Source organism: Raphanus sativus, chromosome 6 (assembly GCF_000801105.2).
Source record: "Raphanus sativus cultivar WK10039 chromosome 6, ASM80110v3, whole genome shotgun sequence".
NCBI classification, from domain to species: Eukaryota; Viridiplantae; Streptophyta; class Magnoliopsida; order Brassicales; family Brassicaceae; genus Raphanus; species Raphanus sativus.
In genome coordinates this window covers 46013488-46034171 of record NC_079516.1, presented here as the reverse complement: position 1 = coordinate 46034171, position 20684 = coordinate 46013488, and the positions used below count along the sequence as shown (strand labels likewise).

Genomic DNA, 20684 nt, shown 5'->3' with positions numbered 1-20684 from the left:
AAAACAAATAAAATCTAAATAATAGTTTAAGAAAAAGGACATCCAATATTATTTGTATTGTTTGTACAAACAATGTTGGTGATATTTTAAGATTTTGTATTTTATATAAGATAATCTATTTTTATTTTTGTTGTTTGAACTTAAACATAATATAAAAAGTTGTATATTTATACTCATAGAAATTAGTTTTTATTGAGTTTAATAATGTAAATTTTGATTAGTGTTAATGTGAGTACCCGCATAGCATTTTTCCCATGTCTTCTCGATCTGATCTTGCATCAGGTCCTTCATGTGATCTTATGATCATCTAAAAAGGTAAACAAAACACATTAAATTTAAATAATCACTTACGAAAACATCATTAGAAGTTAACCATTTACCTTTAACTTCGATTGTTTTAGAAAACTCTCGGTGCAATCAGCTCCCCAAAGAAATCCCTTGTAGTCACTCTCGCTCAGACCATCAGCCATCCATGGACACGACCATAAAACATGGTTTTGAGTTATATCGTCGTCGTCATCATCATCATCATCATCATCATCATCATTCTCACCAACATGTCTCCTCCTTTCAGTCTTGTCAAGTTTCTCTAAAAAACCCAACAGTAAAGTGTTATCTTCATAGATCCGAGAAGAACTTTGAAAGAGATCTCAATGAATTGTGTAGACACTATTTGATATCACAGTTGCCAAATGTAACATTTTGAAACGATCTATACACTTAGAGTATAGCGTTGGACCCTACTCATCACCGTATTTGTCACATGTCTCTTTTCAAGAAACCAAGTTAGATATGAAACTTTCAATTTCTAAAACATTCTCACTCAAGCATTTTAGTTGATGCGAATCTTAATGATTTTTTTAAAAATTCTATTATTTAGTAGTTGTACAAAGAGAATTTTAAATAATTTCAATTCACTATTATAAATGTTAAAAATGTATGAACCAAAAAAACTTATTGAAAAAAATAGAATGCGAACACATTAAATTGTTTCGAGTGTAGTTAAAAAATTTATTGTGTGAACGCATTAAATGTTAAATGATTGTGAAGGCGACACGTCAGCAAATTCAAAAAATACAGTGTAAATGCATTAATTACGAATGCATCTCTTTTAATATATAGGGATGTGTTCACACTGCTTTGATGGAACGAAGCTTTAACTGATGTTGCAAACACTCTCTCAATTAGTATGAGAGAATATGTTGCTTTTTCTCTTTTTTAAAAATAGTTAAACTTTTTTTGTAATCCCGATATAGATGTCAACGACATGATTTTGCTTGCTTTTGGTAAGTAAGAGGAAGAAGATTTGGATTCCTAATTTGTAGAGATTTTTATAGATTTGGATTTTATAATAACTCTGGTGTTATTCAATTAAGACTTTTAAAAAGTATGTAAAAGGTTGATGTTATTGGTTTATGAATTTACAGTAAGTAGTTAGAAGTTTACAAAAATCTAGAGTTATTGGATTCAATGTTTTACAATGTCAATGAAAAAATTGTGTTATTCAAAAAATAAAGAAAGTTATTGATTTTGTCATCCTTTAAAATCTGTAGTTATTAGATCACTGATTTATAAGAACTTGCTTCGTAAAATTTGTCTCTCGAATTATTGCACCTAGCTCTAGTATTATCAAAAACTCTTTTTATAATTAACAAAAACAAATAACACGATTACAAACTACACTCCGTAGCCGTCAAAACTATAACACGCCTGGGTGTAGTAAGCTATTGTTATCATAACATCTCCAGCAATGGTGGTTTTAAATGTATCATAATCATTCAAACTCAATCACTGCTTTGATGAAGATTCATGTTTTCTCTCACTTGAGTTTTCTCCTCAACTCTAAACTTTCGAGCATCTATCTGTAGTATCACCCATTCCAACTGCAGAACGATCGGTAGCTACACCATTTCCAAATATGAGTTTCAAATCTTCAAATTTTGCAACAGAATCACAGCGTATATGGGTATGTGTGGGATGTTTCTGTGGATAAATAAAAATTGTTTTCAGTTATAATATGTTTGAAAGCTTAATAAATTTATGTAATCAAATACATAACTTTAGATATTCATCTCACACCTCATCTGGAGCAGTAAACCATTGTGTGTCAGGATCCCATCCAAATTCGGAGCTACAGCGTTGAAGATTCAAATAGTTTTGGTGTATGGTTCTCAAAATTTTATTCTACTTAAGTAGTGCTTGTGTTCTTTTTGGCATCCAAGTTTTTCATTGAGAACATGTAAGATTTTTTGATCCACTGTAAACTTGTTTATTAGACCACTAGCATCACGCCAATTTCGATGAATAGCATCGACAAACAGATCGACCAAGAGATTTGTTTCCTTTTGTCCCCATTGACTATACGTACCTTTTTCTTTACTTTTCTGTGAATCTCCCATCAGCTTGTTATAGTAATATATCACATAATTTAAAATCAATATAGATAGGAAAAGAAACGCAAAGCAAAATATGAATAAAAAGCGCAATCAAACGAAACATGCATGTTATACGTGCAAAAGTTACAGAAATGAGTAATACCTGCAGACGCAGACGAAAGTTCTAGCTAATGATTATAACTCGTCTTTGACTTGGAGATAATTTATAGAACTTGAACAGTCGGCAAAAAACCGATAATAACAAATGCAACAAATATATATTATTCAATACATTAGAGATAAACTCTACCAAAGTTTATAATTATCTTTAGCTAAAGAATCTGTTATAATCTACAAGATTCTTTGACAAAAAAATTAAGAATCTAGAAATTCCTTTTAAATCTACTAGGATTTGGAACCCCGCGGTTCGCGGGGAAAAAATATCAAACTTTATATGTAACTTTTTTAACAAACTTATATAGAAGTGTGTAAAATGAAAAATGATGAACAATATTTTTAATATATAAAATATTTCTAAAATTAATACTAAAATTAATAGATTATAAATGGGGAAATTATAACTGCTGAGTGAAACACAAATAAGTTACTTTTAATGCAATGTTTGGGGAAGAATGATGAATTTCTTATAAATTTTGTCATTGAAACTTTAAAAAGCTTATTTTGCTGGAATTTAATGTTTTTAGTAAGATGTTTCCAGTATGAACTACATATTTTTAATAAATTCTTAATTTTAATGAAATATGAATAATACATAATTGATCAGGTGTATTCTAAAGTGATGCTTATTTGTTATCTCTTTCCACTATTTTTCTCATTCATTCATATATATATATATATTACATATATATGCATCTCTAGAAACTATGAATTTTACCATCAATTGTACAAATCTTCATATGTTTTAAGGCATTTACATAACAAATTTATATTCGAAGTTTGTATAACTGGCCAACATAAGGGTGAACATTTTCTGACAGCATTAATCAATATGATCACAACTATCATTCTCAAGCAGCAAGTGTCAATTGTGTTCATACGCCAGAACTTGAAGATGCTGAATCAGGTGTTCCTTCTTTCATGCATAATGTCATGTTAGCACGTGAAGGATGCCTTACCTTAGAAGTAGTATGTATCTCATGTTATGCATAATTAATAATTTCATTATGTCCAATGGAAGCATAAGTTCTTGTAATTACCATCTGATACTTGCAAACATTATATGGTCTTTGCCTTTTTAAGCAGCCAGAAAATTATCACAAAGAGCTTCGCACAGTTCTCATAACAGACTCTTCCATAGTGGTAGACAAAAGCAGAACTATCAACGGTCCTTAAGTAACAAATGGCTGAGGAGACAAAAAAAGTTCATTGATCCTCTGTTGATTCCAAAATTTGGGAAGAGATTATGGGAAACTGTGGCTCTGGAGTTGAAAGTTTACCTATGCAGCCTAACAGCGAGCATGAAATTCTGGACCAAATACTCGATTACAATGCAAGATTTTGCCAGTCTATAAGAGTCCATGTTCAAAAGTTATAAACAGTTCTAAGTCTATTTGTCTGAATAGGCTATGTATTCATTATGTATCCCTTTTCTAATTTTTTGTTACGAGCGTCCACATAATCTGGAAATAAATTCAAGATTTACACCTGATCGTACCATGTGGCTACAAGCCTACAAGGACAAGTTTTACACTGGACTCATCTTGTTAAAAGGTTGAAATTTACTTGTTCTGAAAGCTAACCTTCAGTGTTTTGTATCAACTGCAGATATAGAACTAATGCTATAGCAGTTTAGCTTTAAGCGAAAAAGCTCCATATCTATCTACGATGAAACAGCTTTTAGTGACATATGAGTCTACAGGAATTCAGGTTTGAGTTCCAGTAGGATTAGAATTTAAGAGAATCTTGCTTCGAGTTCAGGTTTTGGAGTCTCAAGCTTTTGGTGACAGTGAGTCTACTGCTTGCAATTCTATTGAAAGTCTTGAAGCAAGATTAGTTACTGCTTTTCGAGAATGACGACCAACTGCATCAGATGTTAATGAATGAAACTGCTCTGAAAGAAAGCTTGTACTTTTGCAAAAATAAAATAGCAGAAGACCAAATCTTCTGTACCTCTTTATTCAACTGTCTTTATAGTGTTTCTTTTGAGGGACAAAGAACAATACAACTAAATAAAAAATTTAATCACTCTGAACTCAAAGAACATAATCTACATTAATACAAAGTACGTTATATTAGTAAGAGATTATCATGTTTCTATTTGTAATTTAGTGTTTTGTAAAATCATAAAATCAGGTTTTGGTTAAACGTACAGCCAGAGCCTCTCTACTATGTGAGAGGAAATTGCAATTACAAATGCATGTACCAAAGAAAAACGACGATGACGGTGAACTCTATTAAGAGGAAAATTCACACATCTCGAAAACTGAGGTACGACGATAGAATATGTAAGAATAAGAAATCTAAAACTTCTATCTGTAGATTGATTGAAGAGTCGACTCCAAAAAGGTGCAATTGCTAAGACGCATTGGTTGAAACCCAAAGAAAGCACATGAGATGTCCTTTTGCAAAGAGGCGGAAGTAGAGAACCGTTGCGTCTTTTACTGAAAAAGGTTGATGACGTAGGATCTTATAGATGAGGGATGATCTTGTCTGTTGGATTACAAATTATTGATAAACTCAACCATTAGATTTAGATTTTATTTTCCTATAAAAAAATGATTACGTCATCTTGGATTTGCTGTTATATATAGATTAAACGATTTATTCTAAAATAATCAAAACTATTTTAAAATCTTAAACCAATAAACTAAATTGAAGAGGGCAAACTCAGTAGTAGAGACATTGAAATACTGTACGGTATCCATTGGTTTCCAGAAGACAGGCCCAAGGACCATACAATACAAAGTAGTGAGATCCAATCCCTCTTCGAATATATCCTATATAGGAAAAGCCCAACGGGTGAGTAAGCGGGTGGAATATATCCGACTAAAATCCAGATTAGTTGGTGGTGAAACGTGAATCATATTTTCTCAAGCAAAATTGATATTTTGCAGAGATTCAATGAACAACGCCACGACTTGCCGTTGGAGGAGACCATTTTAAGGATTCCACCGCAATGGCGGCGACTTCAGATTCGAGCTCTTCTCCTTCATCATCCGGCACCGATTTCGCCGATCCGAACCCGAGCACCGATCCAGATACGAGCTCGGATCGTGTTCAAAGTCTATTGGAGTCACTGAATCTCTCTCAGCCGAGCGAAGTCTCCGATGGAAGCCACACCGATTTTACCGGTGATGACGATGATGATGATGAGGAGGAGGAGGTTGAAGCGACGAACGGTGAAGAGGAAGTAGAGGCGTCTTCGAGGGGGGAGCATCCGGTGGAAATGGAGGCAGGGGAGGAGCCGCCGAGTCCGACGAGCAGCGGTTACGATGGGGAGAGAGGGAGCAGCGCCACTTACAAAGCTGACAATGCAAGCGAGGGTGAGATTCGGGAAGCGAATGCTGATCGTGAGCAGCATGATGAAGCCGCGTGGTTGCCTGGAAAACGCCACGTGGACGAGGTGAGTTTTGATTTAGTAGCTCGTTCGTTCAGTTCACTCTATCTAGGGTTTAGCATTTGCTTTCAATCAGTGTTTGATCGAAAAACTTATATAATATTTAAAAAAAAACGCAGGACGATGGTTCTATGTCGTGGAGAAAGAGGAAGAAACATTTCTTCGTTTTGAGTAACTCTGGCAAACCCATTTATTCCAGGTTTTGCTTCTTTTCCTTCTTTTTTTTTTAAAATGCCTTACTCTTCTTGAAGTTTCTTTTTTTTTTTATATATATATCTTTCAGATATGGAGATGAACATAAGCTTGCTGGTTTTTCAGCTACTCTTCAAGCTATTATTTCTTTTGTTGAGAATGGGTAAATTGCTCATGCTTTTTGTGTCTGTTGTTTGTTTTCTCTTTATGGTTTCATGCCTAACATATTGTTTCTTCAGTGGCGACCGTGTCAATTTAGTCAAGGCTGGCAAACACCAGGTATTCAATATTCCTTTGCGCAGTCAATTTTTTTATTGTTTGGCGGTAGTGTCTATATATTAGCTTACTCATCAGATACATTGGTGTATAGAGGAGTTGAATTGGAATATAGAAATTAAGTGAAGAAAATGTTTTGTTCATTTACGTTTATTATTATTGCGAAGTAAGTCATGTAATGTGTATGGTCAAATTCAGGTTGTCTTTCTGGTGAAAGGGCCAATATACCTGGTCTGCATCAGCTGTACAGATGAAACATATGAATATTTAAGGGGCCAGCTGGATCTTCTATATGGTCAGGTAACATCTGACTGCTGCTGCTCTCTTTCCTTTGTTTTAAAACTTCTCGTGTTCAAATGATAAAAATGTAATGTTACTGATGCAGATGATACTCATTTTAACAAATTCAATAGACAGATGTTTTGAGAAGAATGCAAAATTCGACATGGCACCCTTGCTTGGAGGGACTGATGCTGTCTTCTCATCTCTTGTCCATTCATTTACCTGGTTTGTCTCTGAGTTATCATAAGTCAAGACTCCTTTCACATTATTATCAAGGCTTATTAGAATGTTGAAGTATGTTTATTGTCCTTTCCAAGTCTATAAAACTGTTATTCCACACTCTCTTGTCGGTCTGCCGCTAAGCTTTAGGTAGAATTTTTTTTAACAATGTTCGAGATGATTTTCCCAACCCTAGGAATCCGGCTACGTTTCTTCATGCCTACACTTGTCTTCCCCTTCCGTATGCGTTAAGGCAAGCTACAGGGACAATATTGCAAGATGTTTGCGCGTCTGGTGTATTGTTCGCACTACTAATGTGCAGACACAAGGTAGAAGCCCTTGTCCCAAAAGAGGAAAGTTTTTTCCAGCCTGAAAGTCACATCAAGTTAATGACTGTATGTTAACTTGCAGGTTGTCAGTCTTTCTGGTGCACAGAAAGCATCTCTTCATCCCGATGACTTGCTACTACTCTCAAACTTCGTCATGTCATCAGAATCATTCAGGCAAGTGGTAAATGTTTTGTCCATGTATTACCCACAGTGAACCAAACATTTGTTTGTGTCCATTTCATCTCACTACTTCTCCGGTAGCAGGACATCAGAATCTTTCTCACCAATCTGCCTACCAAGATACAACCCTCAGGCCTTTTTGCATGCCTATGTGCACTTCTTCGACGTGAGTAAAGAGCTTTTCAAACTCATCGAACAGTAGTGATATATTAACTTTAACACATCTGTGATTGTAGGAAGATACATATGTAATTTTGCTTACCACACGTTCAGAGGCCTTCCATCATCTCAAAGATTGCAGGTACATACAAATAGCTTTCATACTTGAAATATATTAGTGACTGTAAGCTAGTATTGAAGTCCACAAACTTGTATGTGTTAGGATTCGCATTGAGGCTGTTCTTCTGAAGTCGAATATTCTAAGTACGGTTCAAAGATCAATCGAGGAAGGTGGAATGCGGGTCGAGGATTTGCCAATAGACCGCCTGCTTCGACAGAAACAATCATCTACTTCTAATCAAAGACAAGATACAGATGTATCCGTGGGAACAGGAGGTCCCTTTGGACTTTGGCATTTCATGTACCGCAGTATATACTTAGATCAGTACGTTTCATCTGAGTTCTCACCTCCAGTAACTAGCCACAGACAACAGAAAAGGTAAAATTATAAATCTCCATGGGATTATTACGCTACCCAAATTGTACAATATTAGGAATGGAGAAGTTACTGATGTAGTTATGTCGCAGTCTATATCGAGCATACCAGAAACTCTACGCTTCAATGCATGAGAAGGGATTGGGACCCCATAAAACTCAATATAGACGAGATGAAAATTACAGTAAGTATGAATTTCAACAAAAATAATAAAAATCTTGTTGCTGCGAACTGACAAAAAGTTATTTTCTGCGTGATGGTTTTCAGCTCTTCTGTGTTGGGTCACACCAGATTTTGAACTCTATGCAGCATTTGACCCACTTGCAGACAAGGTGAGATAGCTTTTTTTTTTAGCTTGAAACTTATATCGGATACTCGGATCACAATGCTAAACTTGCAGAATGGGATCATTATAACATCGATAGGGCTGTGTTTCTAATGATGAATTTGTGTGGCAGGCGATGGCGATAAAGATATGCAATCAGGTTTGTCAGAGGGTAAAAGATGTGGAAAATGAAGTGTTCTTGCAAGGAGCTAGCCCTTTTTCTTGGTGATATATAGCTTCTTAACTCTTTTATTAGATCTTTCTTTGTTTCTTAAATAAGGCAATAAAGTTTATCGATGTGTTGTACCTTATTACCTTCTGAGAAAGCTATTTCAAGTTTAATGCCTCTCTTCTTCTGTAACTCTGAGCTCTTTAATGTTGCTATTAATCAGATTGAATAGTCAGATTTGACAATTATAAGACAGAGCAATTAGTTTTTTTTTTTAAAAGCCTTCTTAGGTTTTGATAGAACGATGGAGACTGGAGTTGGTAGAGAGGAGTGTGGGTTGTTATGTTGTATGTTTTCAGATTTAAATGCCCATCAGTTTAAATATATTATCTTCTATAGTTTACATAATATATGATGTCGTAAAGTTCCAAGATAATAAAAAGAGTTTATTTCCCTGTTTTACTGACAAATATTACAAATTTCTCTCTTAACTGTCTGGAGAACCAAGGGTTATGGATTGTTTAACTTTTTTTTTTTGAAAAACATGGATTGTCTAACAAACTATGGTTCATCCCCAAATATTTAACATGTTTTGTTTATTCGAAATGTTTTTAGATAGTAGTATGTTATTTCTTACCAGACTTTACACAAGCGAATCCAACAAATCGAGATAAATGCACTTGGGACAATTTGAATTTGTTTTATCTTCTCTAGACATTACGGATGAAGGAGGGTTAGTACAGTCTTTCTAATTAAATGTTCTCCTTAAATGCACATGTTTTTAATTACTACTCCAAGGTACACCTTAATTACCAATGAAATATACTCCCTCTGTTTTGAGATTTTCACACTTTTTAATAAAATATATTAAAATTTACTTATTAGTGTATAGATTTTTGTTATTTTATATTTCCTATATTTCTAAACCAATAAAATTTCAAGAAATATAATTAATGTTTTTGAGACTCACAATTATTCATAATTAGTTACAAAAATTACATTGAAAATATAAAAAATACATCTTTTTAAAACAAAAAAATTCCTAAAACATACATCTTTAAAAAACAGAAGGAGTATTAATTAATTCGTCATTAAATTGGTAATAAAGGGTGACGAAGGGGAGTATTCCTCTGACTTTCTTTTCCCAATCCTTTTGTTCTTAAGAGCGTTGGTGGTTCCGTTGAAAACTAATTGTTTTAGCATTTTTTTTTGTTACAAAAATCTCATTTTAAAATTCCAAGGCAATTTTCAGTGTAATATTAATTACAAATATATGGTTTTATAAATAATTTCATTTATTTTAAATACTATTTGTTGAATATGTGTAAGTAATAACAACTTAAATATATTTTAGTAATTTTTTTTAATCTGTGTGAATAATGTCAAAATCACACTTTTTATGAAACATATGGAGTACTATTTACCACATTTCTCTCTGAAAAAAGCCAATGGTTAATGAAAAATTGGGTTTTTAAATCTCCAACAATTTTAAATCAGCATTTTTAATATTTAATTACCTTTTACATTATTTAATCATGAAGTCATTCTTTCTAATCTATTAAGTACTTGGATTTGTAGCATATGGATCTCTATTAGTTAGTTCTATTGTTATATATAAATTGTATAAATATTATATTTTATATAAGTAATACGGTATTTTTATTTACAAAATCTATTATGTTAGTTATTAGAGCTTTAAAAACTATTTTTTGTAATAAAATATTATTATTTTATACATCACTAATATTGGATCTTTTATTTATTTAAATTTTATTTATTTTTACGAATAACATTAGATATCCATTAAAAATCTTAAAAAAAATTCTAGATATCCAGAACTCCGAGTATTCAGATGGCTATATATTAAATTGGATTGAAAACTGATAATTCGGAGAAAACAAATCTTGTTATCAATATTTTCATAAACCTGAATAACTGATGCGTGTGCTTCCTTAAATGAATGCGTGAAACTTTATCAGACTTTGGGAGATTAAATGAAAAACAAATTAAAAGTTAATGTTTGCCATTAAGCTTAACCATGATGATGAATCCCACTTTCTATTACTGCAAAACACTAGTATTTCAGTATTTCTTAACGAGACTGCCCCTTAACTCTGTAAATGAAATAGGCTTTGTTGTCATTTCACGGCTTGTCATTTGCTGCACTGCACCCATTGACCTGCGTGGACATTTTCGAAACTAGATCAAAAGCTAACATTATTCTCTAGAGGTGTGTGAACATATCAATTCAGTATACGGAAAAATGAAGCAGGCAATACTTCTTAGGTTGCAGCTATTTTTGTTACTAAAAATTGTCGGCGAACTTTACAATGGAATAGATTTTCAAAGACAAAAACATTAAACGATCAAAATCCTCTAACAACAATTTGTTGAACCAAACAAGTTATAATAAATTCAACCAGACTAAAGACAAATCAAAGATATTTTTATTTTCCTTAAAAGTTTTTGAGAAAAAGTCTTTATGGCAATCATAAATTATTATGGTGTATACAAGTATATAGCTACTGTAAATGTAGATGAAAAAGATAGAAATAAGAAGAAGAAAATATAAACTTGTGAAAATAAATTGTGATCAGATACGTCACAATTTACAAGAAAAAAAGACAAAAATTGAAAAGAAAAATATAGCAATAGTAAAAAAAATTGAATATTCTTTTTACTTATATTTCAGTATATTATATATTTACCAAATATCAATATTGATATAAAAATATGAAATGTGAAAATTTCTATATTATATTCAAAACTTTGACCAAGGAACTGCTGGTCTGCTGATAAAAAAAAAGTCTAATTATTTAGATTTTTGGTATATACGTGAAACCATTTTTTTTACCAAATATTTGGTAAACCTTTTTTTTGGTAAACTTTATGAAACCGGAATTAACCGCCGGTAATCATACTATTAAAATTTTGTATTGATTTTAAAAACTTGGGATTTGAAGAAATCTAACCTAACAGCAAATCTAAAACCATTATCAGATAGGTGGTGATCTAAGCACATATATTTATTTCCGATGTTCAGGACCGAGACAAAATATTTTCGTATATTCAGGTTTTTTTTTTTGTCAACGTATATTCAGGTAACATGCCTTTTTAAAGCAATGTACAGTCCCTAATCTGAGAGCATCTCCAATGGTGTTATCACCATTGGAGTCCTTAGGGATATAAAATGTTTTTTTTTTTTTTCCTAAATAGTTAAGGACTCTCATTAAATTTGCAAGTCCAATGGTGTTCTCCACTTAAGAATTCTTAAGAATTAAAAAATTAATTTTTTTTTATAAAATTGAAAATATTTTTTTTATTTATTGCATTATTAAATAGAAAGATACAATATTTATTCATTATCATCACCATATTTGTTCCAAATATGTTCGATTAGATCATTTTTCAATTTTTGATGTTTACGTCTGTCGTGAACATCATCCCGAATGCCAACGCAATTACCGATATTTGTAGGCCTCTCGGTTTCCACCCGTGAGGTTCTGCTGCTGTCGCCTTCTTCAAATTCATTTATACTGCGAGGGTAGTCATTGCGTTCATTTTCGACTATCATATTGTGTAGTATGATACATGCTCGCATAATCTTCCCTATCTTTTCTTTCTCCCATGTAAGAGCCGGGTTTTTCACAATCGCAAATCGAGATTGCAAAACTCCAAAAGCCCGCTCCACATCTTTCCGGGCTGATTCTTGATGTTCAGCAAATAACACTGCTTTAGGACCTTGAGGGGATGAGATCGATTGGATAAAGGTGGACCATTTTGGATAGATACCGTCTGTGAGGTAGTATGCCAACTTATACTGGTGTCCGTTGACCACGTACTTTAATCTGGGAGCTCGACCTTCAAAAATGTCATGAAAAACAGGAGACCGATCCAGGACATTAATATCGTTTAAAGTACCTGGAGGACCAAAAAAAGCGTGCCATATCCAAAGATCTTGTGAAGCTACAGCCTCTAAGACAATTGTCGGTTTGTTTGATCCACGTGCGTACAGTCCTTTCCAAGAGGTTGGGCAATTTTTCCACTCCCAGTGCATACAATCAATGCTCCCTACCATCCCAGGAAACCCGCGTTTCTCTCCAATATCTAGTAGTCGTTGAAGATCTTCTGGTGTCGGTCTTCGTAGAAACTCATCTCCAAACACCTGTATTATTCCGTCCGTGAAATGATGTAAACACGAAATTGATGTGCTCTCACCAAGTCGGAGATATTCGTCAACCGCGTCTGCTGCAGAACCATAAGCAAGCAGACGAATTGCAGCCGTACATTTTTGCAGTGGAGAAAGGCCAAACCTCCCGGTAGCGTCTCTTCTGTGTCGAAAGAATGGAATGTTCTCTGAGAGAGCATGGACAATACGCAAGAATAAATCCTTGTTCATACGGAAACGGCGTCTGAATAAGGATGCGTCATAAGTCGGATTTTCGCTGAAGTAGTCATTCCATAAACGGTTGTGTCCGGCTTCGCGGTTTCGTTCAATATAAGCACGTTTCCTTTGCTGTTCTTCTTGGCCCTCCACTACGTCGGTATATATACCTTCGAAGATTTCATCAAAAGATTCGTCTACACATTCGTCTACAGATTCGTCTACAGATTCGTCAACTATTCGATCGACGCCATCTGAGTCCGATGATGTTGACATTATTGATATTCCTCCCTGAAAAAAATGTCAATGATACAAATTATATAACATTTTTAAAACATTTATTGACAAATAATTGTTTTTATTGTCTATGATACTTTAAAAAATGATACAAATTATATAACATTTTTTAACATTCATTGACAAATAATTGTTTTTAGTCTATGATACTTTAAAAAATGATACAAATTATATAACATTTTTATGACATTCATTGACAAATAATTGTTTTTATTGTCTATGATACTTTAAAAAATGATACAAATTATATAATGATTCAATGATTTAATGATAATCGTTTGATGTTTGAAGACAAAAGTAGAAGCAGAAACATTAATATTACAAGTACCTAAATGTTACAAGTAGTTCATAACCTAAACAGAAGCAGATGAGGATACAAGTACCTTTATATTACAGAAGCAGATGAGGAAACAAGGAGAGGAGACAAGAGTTTGATACAAATTTTAAAATTGCAGGAAACAAAGGAAACCAAATACAGGAAACTAGAGGATACAAGATAGCTAACGACATGCTTCACTACTTATAGGACACAAAGACTTGATAACCTGTGACTTCCTTCACCCGTGACTTCCCTCACCCGTGATCTAAGCAACAACACTTCCTACACCCGTGACTTGATAACCCGTGACTTGAGCACCCGTGACTTCAACCTGAAACATCAACAAAAATACAAGAGTTATTGGTCGCATCACAACAAAGCATCACAACATCACAGAGAACCTCAAACATCAAATAACTCATAAAAACATTTATACCTTAACTACTTTAACAGATAAGCATCACAACATCTCAGACATTAGTTTTAGTTTAAAAGATGTTTCCATCTCAGTTAGTGGTTCTTTCTTGGCAAGTAAGCATTCCAGCATTTTCTGTTTCCCTAATATTTTTTTGGTATCCAAAACGCCCTGTAGCTTAGCCAACTCCTCTTCTCTAGCGCTCATCTTCCTTTTACCAGCAGCTTTAGCAGCCTTAGCAGCCTTCACACCCATTGGTCTAGCTTCAGGTTCTCGCACTTCCTCTTCTCCAGGTTCACCCTCCGCAACTTGTTTGCGCTTTGCCTTCACACCGTCTTTAGGCACAAAGTTGGTGCACCATTTCTGGTCATACCTTAGCTCTCTCCAGCAGTGATCCAGGATGAATTTGGTTCCCTGATCGTTGAAGAATATGTCATGGGCTGCTTTCATCACATCATCGTCGTTTTGACCACTTCTCTGCTGCCTCAGAGCCGTTTCAAAGCATCCTACAAATTTGCAGACATCCCCATTAATCCTAGACCACCTCTGCTTGCACTGACCAAGCTCCCTAGGTGTACTCCCAACGAGAAGAGGGCTTGCATTGTAGTACTCTACAATCCTCTTCCAGAACGCACCGGCTTTCTGCTCGTTGCTGATGATAGGGTCTTTGCTTGTGTTAAGCCAAGCGCCGATGAGGATTTTATCCTCTTTGGGAGACCATTTCCTCCTCTCCTTCACACTAGGCTCACTAGGCTCGCAAGGCTCGCAAGGCTCATCAGGACCTTCGGCACCGAACCAAAGTTGTTCGGGTGATTCAAGGTCAACTGACGTTTGACTCTTTAGTAGGTTAACATAACCACCAATGTTAGCCATGGGTAGAGAATGCTCTGTGGCACTAAGAGTAGCAACACAGAGCCTTAAGTAATATTTCTATCACTAAGTAACATTTAAAGGCAATCAACTCAGAGCAGTTGGGAAGATAGAAACTAAACTAGTTGCATTTACCACCAATCAAATCAGGCAAAGCACGTTTGCTATCTACTGTGAGAGCATTCTAGATACTAATTGTAAAGTACAATAGCTGTATAACAATAAAAACTATCTAATCTGAGCAGTTAGGAAGATAGAAAGCAATAACTACTAGCATTTAACACCAATACAGTGATTTAGTTTTATGTTTTATCCTAATTACAAAGTCTACAATTGGTTTTTTTTATTCAAATAACACAGACGTGAAACCAAGATGTAGAATCTAACCTTACATACACGTGTGAGGTCAGACACTCTCGTTTGAACCGTTTGAACCTCCTCCTGAAAACCAAAGAGATAAAACAGTCATAGTTTTATCTACTAAACATGAACGACAATCAAAACACAAGTACAGAAACTTACCAGGCAGAAAGAAGACGACCAAACCTATTATCACTATTAGACAGACCAGTAGACAAGCAACCACTTCAAAGCCATTTGAAGCTACTGGTTTCTTCTTAGATAACTCAGCCACTGACTCCTCTAGCTTCACCACCTTCTGCTCACTCTCACTGACTTGCTCAGTTAACTGCCTAAACTCTCTGTGAAAGTCCCGCAACTCCTCCACCACGGCCACATCCCACCACTTCCAGATGTGGCAGTCGCCATCATCAACGTTGGGGCAGGTGTAGTACCTCCTGTATGGATCCTTAGAAGTGGTGGATGTTCCCACGACCGGCTCACCACCACAGTAACATCTCGTGGGGATTCCTTCATCAGCTTCGGGGTCAGGTTGATACTGAACCGGCTCTGCGTTGTAGCTACTCTGAGCTTCATCCGCGTACAACTCTGCTTCGTCTAGAAGAAGAGAGTCGATGTCAACCTCTGATGAAGAGGGCTGACTGTAACTATAATCCTGTCCCATGATTCGTAAACCTGAAACAAAAATAAATATAGTTAGTAAATAAAACATGACCAAAACACAAGACTCCTTTTCAAACCGTATCAACAAAACTTGACAACAACACAAGCAACCCACAAACGGTTTTGAACACATGCAACCCAGAAACGGTTTTGACAAGAACATGACATGAAACTCGATTGAAACCTATTATTAAGAACAAATAATAACAAACGAGATACGGTTTTGAAACAAAACGAGAACAAACGAGCAACCCAGAAACGGTTTTGAAACCTAATCGATTGAAACCTATTAAGAACAAACGAGAAGCTCATCAAATAGATTTAGACAATTTTCGTTTTGAAACCCTGATTTCAATTTATACCCAAATCGTTTGCAAACCCTAATTTCGAACACAAATATCCCCAAATCGATTTAAATCCAAAACCGAACCCTAAATAGAGAGGAAAACATGATGAAAAGTAATCGGAATCGATTAATCTACGAGAGAAGGGATCGCTTTACCTTCCTGAAGCCGACGCCTCCAAATCGCCTTTTCGTCGAGAGTCGAGAGCTTTAATTTTTTTTTTTCGGTTTCGGTTGCAAATGACGAAATTTTTTTTCCTCTGGCCAAACACAAACGAAAGTTTAACCTATCAACGACGGACACGTACACAAGGACTTGATCCTTCTAATCCTTCTTCAAGGATCAATCCTTCCGTAATCGAGCAGATGTATTAATATTTTAATCTAATTACCCTATGTTACCGCGCTAAGGATTCGTTAAATACGCCTTTGCGGATGCTCTGAGATACATACATTTTCGTATAAGAAGAAAAATAAAAATATAGATATATCACATCCATGCAGGCTAACGTTCAGTTGACTAGCAGCAAAATAAAGCAGACAATAAATTCTCCATTAATTACAAAACTCATTTAAAACAAAACCCCCACTCTCACCTCTCTCTCTCTTTCACATCTCTTCCCCCTTCTCCCTCTGCAAAAACCCTAACTTTTCCTCCGATTTCGCCTTCTTCAATCTCCATCCCAGCCATTCGCTTACCCTAGCACAAACCCAGTCTGGGATTGGAAGAATCATGGAAACGAAACCCTAAAAATCGAAGCTTTGATCGATCGGTGTGTTTCCAATTTTGAGAGAGAAAAAAAAAATGTACAAGAACCAGCTACAGGAGCTAGCGCAGAGGAGCTGCTTCAATCTCCCATCGTATACTAGCTTAAGAGAAGGTCCAGACCACGCGCCGCGATTCAAGTCGACCGTTAACTTCAACGGCGAGATCTTCGAGAGTCCTCACTACTGTTCCACTCTCCGTCAAGCTGAGCACTCTGCTGCTGAAGTCGCTCTCACTGCCCTCTCTAATCGTGGCCCTTCTCACTCTCTCGCCGCCAGGATCTTGGTTTGTGGATCTCCAATTTGCTTGTTTTTTTGATCTGGGAACCATCCAAAGTTTGAATCTTTTGTTCTTTGCCATTGATTGATTATGAAGAGAGATAGATTCTTGTATGGCTGATCTTGGCTTTTGATCCTGTAGGATGAGACGGGTGTGTACAAGAATCTGTTGCAAGAGATAGCTCAAAGAGTGGGAGCTCCTCTACCGCGTTACACAACCTTCAGGTCTGGTCTTGGCCACCAGCCTGTGTTTACCGGTACTGTGGAGTTAGCCGGTATCACATTCACAGGAGATCAGGCTAAGAACAAGAAGCAAGCTGAGAAGAATGCTGCTATGTCTGCTTGGTCTTCCCTCAAACAATGTGAGCCCCTTCCTTCTTCCCTCCTCGCCTTCTTTCTCTATTACTTAAACCATTACTTACAATGTTTTGGTTAACAGTGGCGAAAGAAACGTCAAGCACAATGCCTGAGCCTGAGAACATTGACGAGCTAGAGCAGGTGATTATAGCAAGAGCCTTGACAAACTATCGCATTAAGGAAAATATCGGCAGTGGAAGTTCCTCGAGTGCCCCTGTTCCATTTGCAAAGAGATTTTCCATGCAGAGCCCTAGACCGACAAGTCCACAGCCTTGTCGTGCGGCCACGTCGAGAATCTTGCCTTTCATTTGCCCGCAACCTTCTTCTTCTTCTAGAAGCAGAGCAGCTTCCGTGGAAAGAGCCATGGCATCCGCTTTGGAAAACCGCAGCTACCGACCTCAGCAGAGATTTGCAACTCCAGGAACAGCAGCGGCAGCATGTGCTCCTCCTTATGTTCCTTTGAGGCACTTAATATCGCCGTGCCACCGTGGCATGGCTCCACCTGTCACGATTAGAACCTCTGTACCGGTCTTCTCTGCACCTCCAATGCCTTCTGCAAACACTCATCAGCAGGTACATCCTGTGTATGTCCCATCCATGATGCGTGCTGCTGCGCCCGTGAGAATCGCGCCACCTGTCACAATCAGAACTGTGGCACCTGTTTTTGCTTCGGTTAGAAAGGAGGAAGAGCCTTTACCTGTTAGAAAAGTGAATATCCAAAACCCTGCCAAGTCCACCATGATTAAAGTAGATGAAACCCGGGTCCAAGAAAAAGAGGGAAGAACAACAAGTCTCGTCTTGCCTGAAGAGGGAAGTACTAAACCAATTTCAGAGAGTGCAGAGGAAACCGAGAGAGCAGCAGAAGCAGTGAAGGAACCGGAAAGAGCAAGAGAGCGAGTGGAGAATCTCAAAATCTGCTAGAGTGTGTATCTGCAAAGATTGTAACTTTAGTAATGACAAGGATTTGTATTTATATATTGTTGGGAGTTTTGTGGCTTTGTCTATCTTTGGATTCTAGATTTGTAATCTGTCTCTCTCTTCCTTTATTAAGTGTGTTTGTGTTCCTTCTTCTTATGTTGTTTATAATTCATCTAGTCGTTACAGATGTTACAACTATGACAGGGTAGTTCAATCTGCAACCATTTGCATTAGTAAGTTTCTTTGTCAGTGTTACAACAACAAAACGAAAGAAGAAGAAACCAGTCACTATATGTACACGCAGGGTTGAAACAGATCTCGTCTTCGGTCTTATTCAATGGGATGATGATGAAGCGAGAGACCAGAAGTTGAAGAGAAAAGAAGGAAGAGCAGCAAACCTGCACAACATTTTGCTTAATTTTATATCCATCCATCTTTTTTTCTCATATAAATTTTGGTTAATTAAACTAACAAACTCTCACTGACTCACCCCATCACCAACTGCAAACAAGGTAAGGAGACGAGGGTTGTGTAGGGAACGTTTGACCATAATGGCATAGACATCAAGTGTGGCTAGTGCAAGACTCCACAAGCTCTGCAGGCCAGTGGCTGCAACTAGATAGCTGATGATGTTGATGATACCAAAAAAAAATATTAGAAAAATTAATCTAACACTCACAAAACCTTAAGCTTTACAAATATAAACTTACATTTAATTCAATTTGGGAAGTTATGTAAATGAATTGTTACAAAACTTGGGGACTAAAGTTGTTAATCAAATTATGTGTTTTTATCTGAAATAGAATATAAAGTGTACCAGAAAGCGGAAACGGAAGGGAAGTCATTGGTAGAGGCCATGACGGAGAGGGAAGCAGCTGCGAAGAAGAACTGAAAGAAACGAAGTGCGAGGCCCAGTGAAGTCGCAGGCATCCCTTGTATATCTTCCATCCTCACACGTGGCGCTTGTTGTGTACCTTCTGGAGCTGGAGCTGGAAGAGAAGGAGGAGCTTCCACCGGGTGAACCGATGCGTTGCTCACACTCATTTGCCCTTCTTTGGAAGAAGAAGAAGAAGAGGAGGTTACTAGATGGTGGAAGAGTAAAGGTTTCATGCCATTATTGAATTATTTCTTGTCCTCCTGTTTTGAACCCTAAACCAGACTTAACCAAACTTTTCGGTCTTTAGCTTTTTATTCGGTTTATAAATTTAGAATCGATTCATACGTTTTCTTACTTAATTCAGTTATTAGTCCGGTTTGGCAATTGGTTTTTTTTTAAAAAACTTTAATATAAAATAAAATTATAGCAATTTCTACCAATACTTCTAAACCCAATTAGCTGAAATTATCCAAATTTAATAAAAAATCTAAAACTTCTTTCGGTTCGATAACAAAATTTAAAAACCAGATTAACCAAAACTAGACCTACATGAACCGTAATTTGTTTTTAAAATTTCTAAATTAACCAAAAAAAAAGACAAGGGGGATCTGGTAAGATGGGCCAAAAATCTAACATTTTGTCCTGAAATACCTTTCATCAAAATTTTGATATTTTGTCCAAAAATCTAACATCTTGAAATGATGGTTGTTTCTGTTGTAAGTACATATAGTTATGAGATCAGATAGGTGTGACTAAATGATTCAGATAACTTATGACAATATTTTCATTTGATGCACCTACCAATTTCGGTTACATTCTCGATTGCTTTTGAGATATTTGCGCCGGCTTATGAGACTTTACTCTCTCTTGAAATCATTAGGGGAATAGTGAATGGAAAGAGTGGCAAAGTAGTGTTCTGCAGGAGCGCAACACTGTTGAGAAATGTGTACAGGTGGGCTTGCGGGTACTTTTATTAACTGTTCTTCCTTATCACTACATTTAGCAACCATCACATTATATTCATTTTCTGCCTGCTGATAAACTAGAGCCAAGCATTTAACTACAGAAGCTATGGAGACGACGATAATGAAGAGGTTTTTTTTCTTGCTGCTTGCATTTATGAATTGATTTACTCAGACACCAAACTAATCCCTTTTGGTTTCTTTTTTGCGGTGTCAGGACCAAAATACTGTAAGCAAATCACTCTTTAAATCTAATTAGTAACTTGTCATATTTGATTCTGTCATCATACTATCTA

At 36.0% G+C, this 20684-nt stretch overlaps 6 protein-coding genes across 7 annotated transcripts; 2 read left to right on the top strand and 4 right to left on the bottom strand.

The window, feature by feature from the left end:
* The first annotated feature begins 5392 nt into the window (after window positions 1–5392).
* On the top strand, window positions 5393–8752 carry LOC108810811 (vacuolar fusion protein MON1 homolog). The gene is made up of 14 exons (XM_018582890.2): window positions 5393–5958; window positions 6072–6151; window positions 6236–6307; window positions 6384–6423; window positions 6619–6720; window positions 6806–6927; window positions 7118–7250; window positions 7333–7424; window positions 7515–7596; window positions 7667–7731; window positions 7813–8088; window positions 8178–8269; window positions 8353–8417; window positions 8544–8752. Exons 1-14 carry the CDS (start codon window positions 5512–5514, stop codon window positions 8637–8639), a joined length of 1764 nt encoding a protein of 587 aa, XP_018438392.1. The 5' UTR covers window positions 5393–5511; the 3' UTR covers window positions 8640–8752.
* Window positions 8753–11934: 3182 nt separating this feature from the next.
* LOC108808662 (uncharacterized) lies at window positions 11935–13239 on the bottom strand. Its single transcript, XM_018580776.1, has one exon. It carries the CDS (start codon window positions 13237–13239, stop codon window positions 11935–11937), a length of 1305 nt encoding a protein of 434 aa, XP_018436278.1.
* A 308-nt stretch (window positions 13240–13547) lies between these two features.
* LOC130496790 (uncharacterized protein At1g43920, Chloroplastic-like) lies at window positions 13548–16687 on the bottom strand. Of its 2 annotated transcripts, XM_056989253.1 has the most exons (5): window positions 16623–16687; window positions 16390–16490; window positions 15387–15899; window positions 15252–15305; window positions 13548–13910 (listed from the first exon to the last, which is right to left on the bottom strand). In XM_056989253.1, the coding sequence occupies exons 3-4, from the start codon at window positions 15886–15888 to the stop codon at window positions 15271–15273; spliced, it is 537 nt and encodes a 178-aa protein (XP_056845233.1). In that variant the 5' UTR covers window positions 15889–15899; window positions 16390–16490; window positions 16623–16687; the 3' UTR covers window positions 13548–13910; window positions 15252–15270. The 2 variants fall into 2 exon arrangements, with proteins under 2 accessions (XP_056845233.1, XP_056845234.1); XM_056989254.1 differs by lacking the exon at window positions 16623–16687 and having other exon boundaries at window positions 16390–16613.
* LOC108808661 (glutathione S-transferase T3-like) lies at window positions 13845–14867 on the bottom strand. Its single transcript, XM_018580775.1, has 2 exons — window positions 14163–14867; window positions 13845–13910 (listed from the first exon to the last, which is right to left on the bottom strand). Exons 1-2 carry the CDS (start codon window positions 14865–14867, stop codon window positions 13845–13847), a joined length of 771 nt encoding a protein of 256 aa, XP_018436277.1.
* Window positions 16688–16785: 98 nt separating the features above from the next.
* LOC108813135 (double-stranded RNA-binding protein 2) lies at window positions 16786–18695 on the top strand. Its single transcript, XM_018585599.2, has 3 exons — window positions 16786–17281; window positions 17417–17636; window positions 17714–18695. The coding sequence occupies exons 1-3, from the start codon at window positions 17036–17038 to the stop codon at window positions 18550–18552; spliced, it is 1305 nt and encodes a 434-aa protein (XP_018441101.2). The 5' UTR covers window positions 16786–17035; the 3' UTR covers window positions 18553–18695.
* LOC108813136 (CASP-like protein 5A2) lies at window positions 18678–19682 on the bottom strand. The gene is made up of 3 exons (XM_056989252.1): window positions 19367–19682; window positions 19040–19172; window positions 18678–18947 (listed from the first exon to the last, which is right to left on the bottom strand). The coding sequence occupies exons 1-3, from the start codon at window positions 19657–19659 to the stop codon at window positions 18780–18782; spliced, it is 594 nt and encodes a 197-aa protein (XP_056845232.1). The 5' UTR covers window positions 19660–19682; the 3' UTR covers window positions 18678–18779.
* Window positions 19683–20684: the final 1002 nt, after the last annotated feature.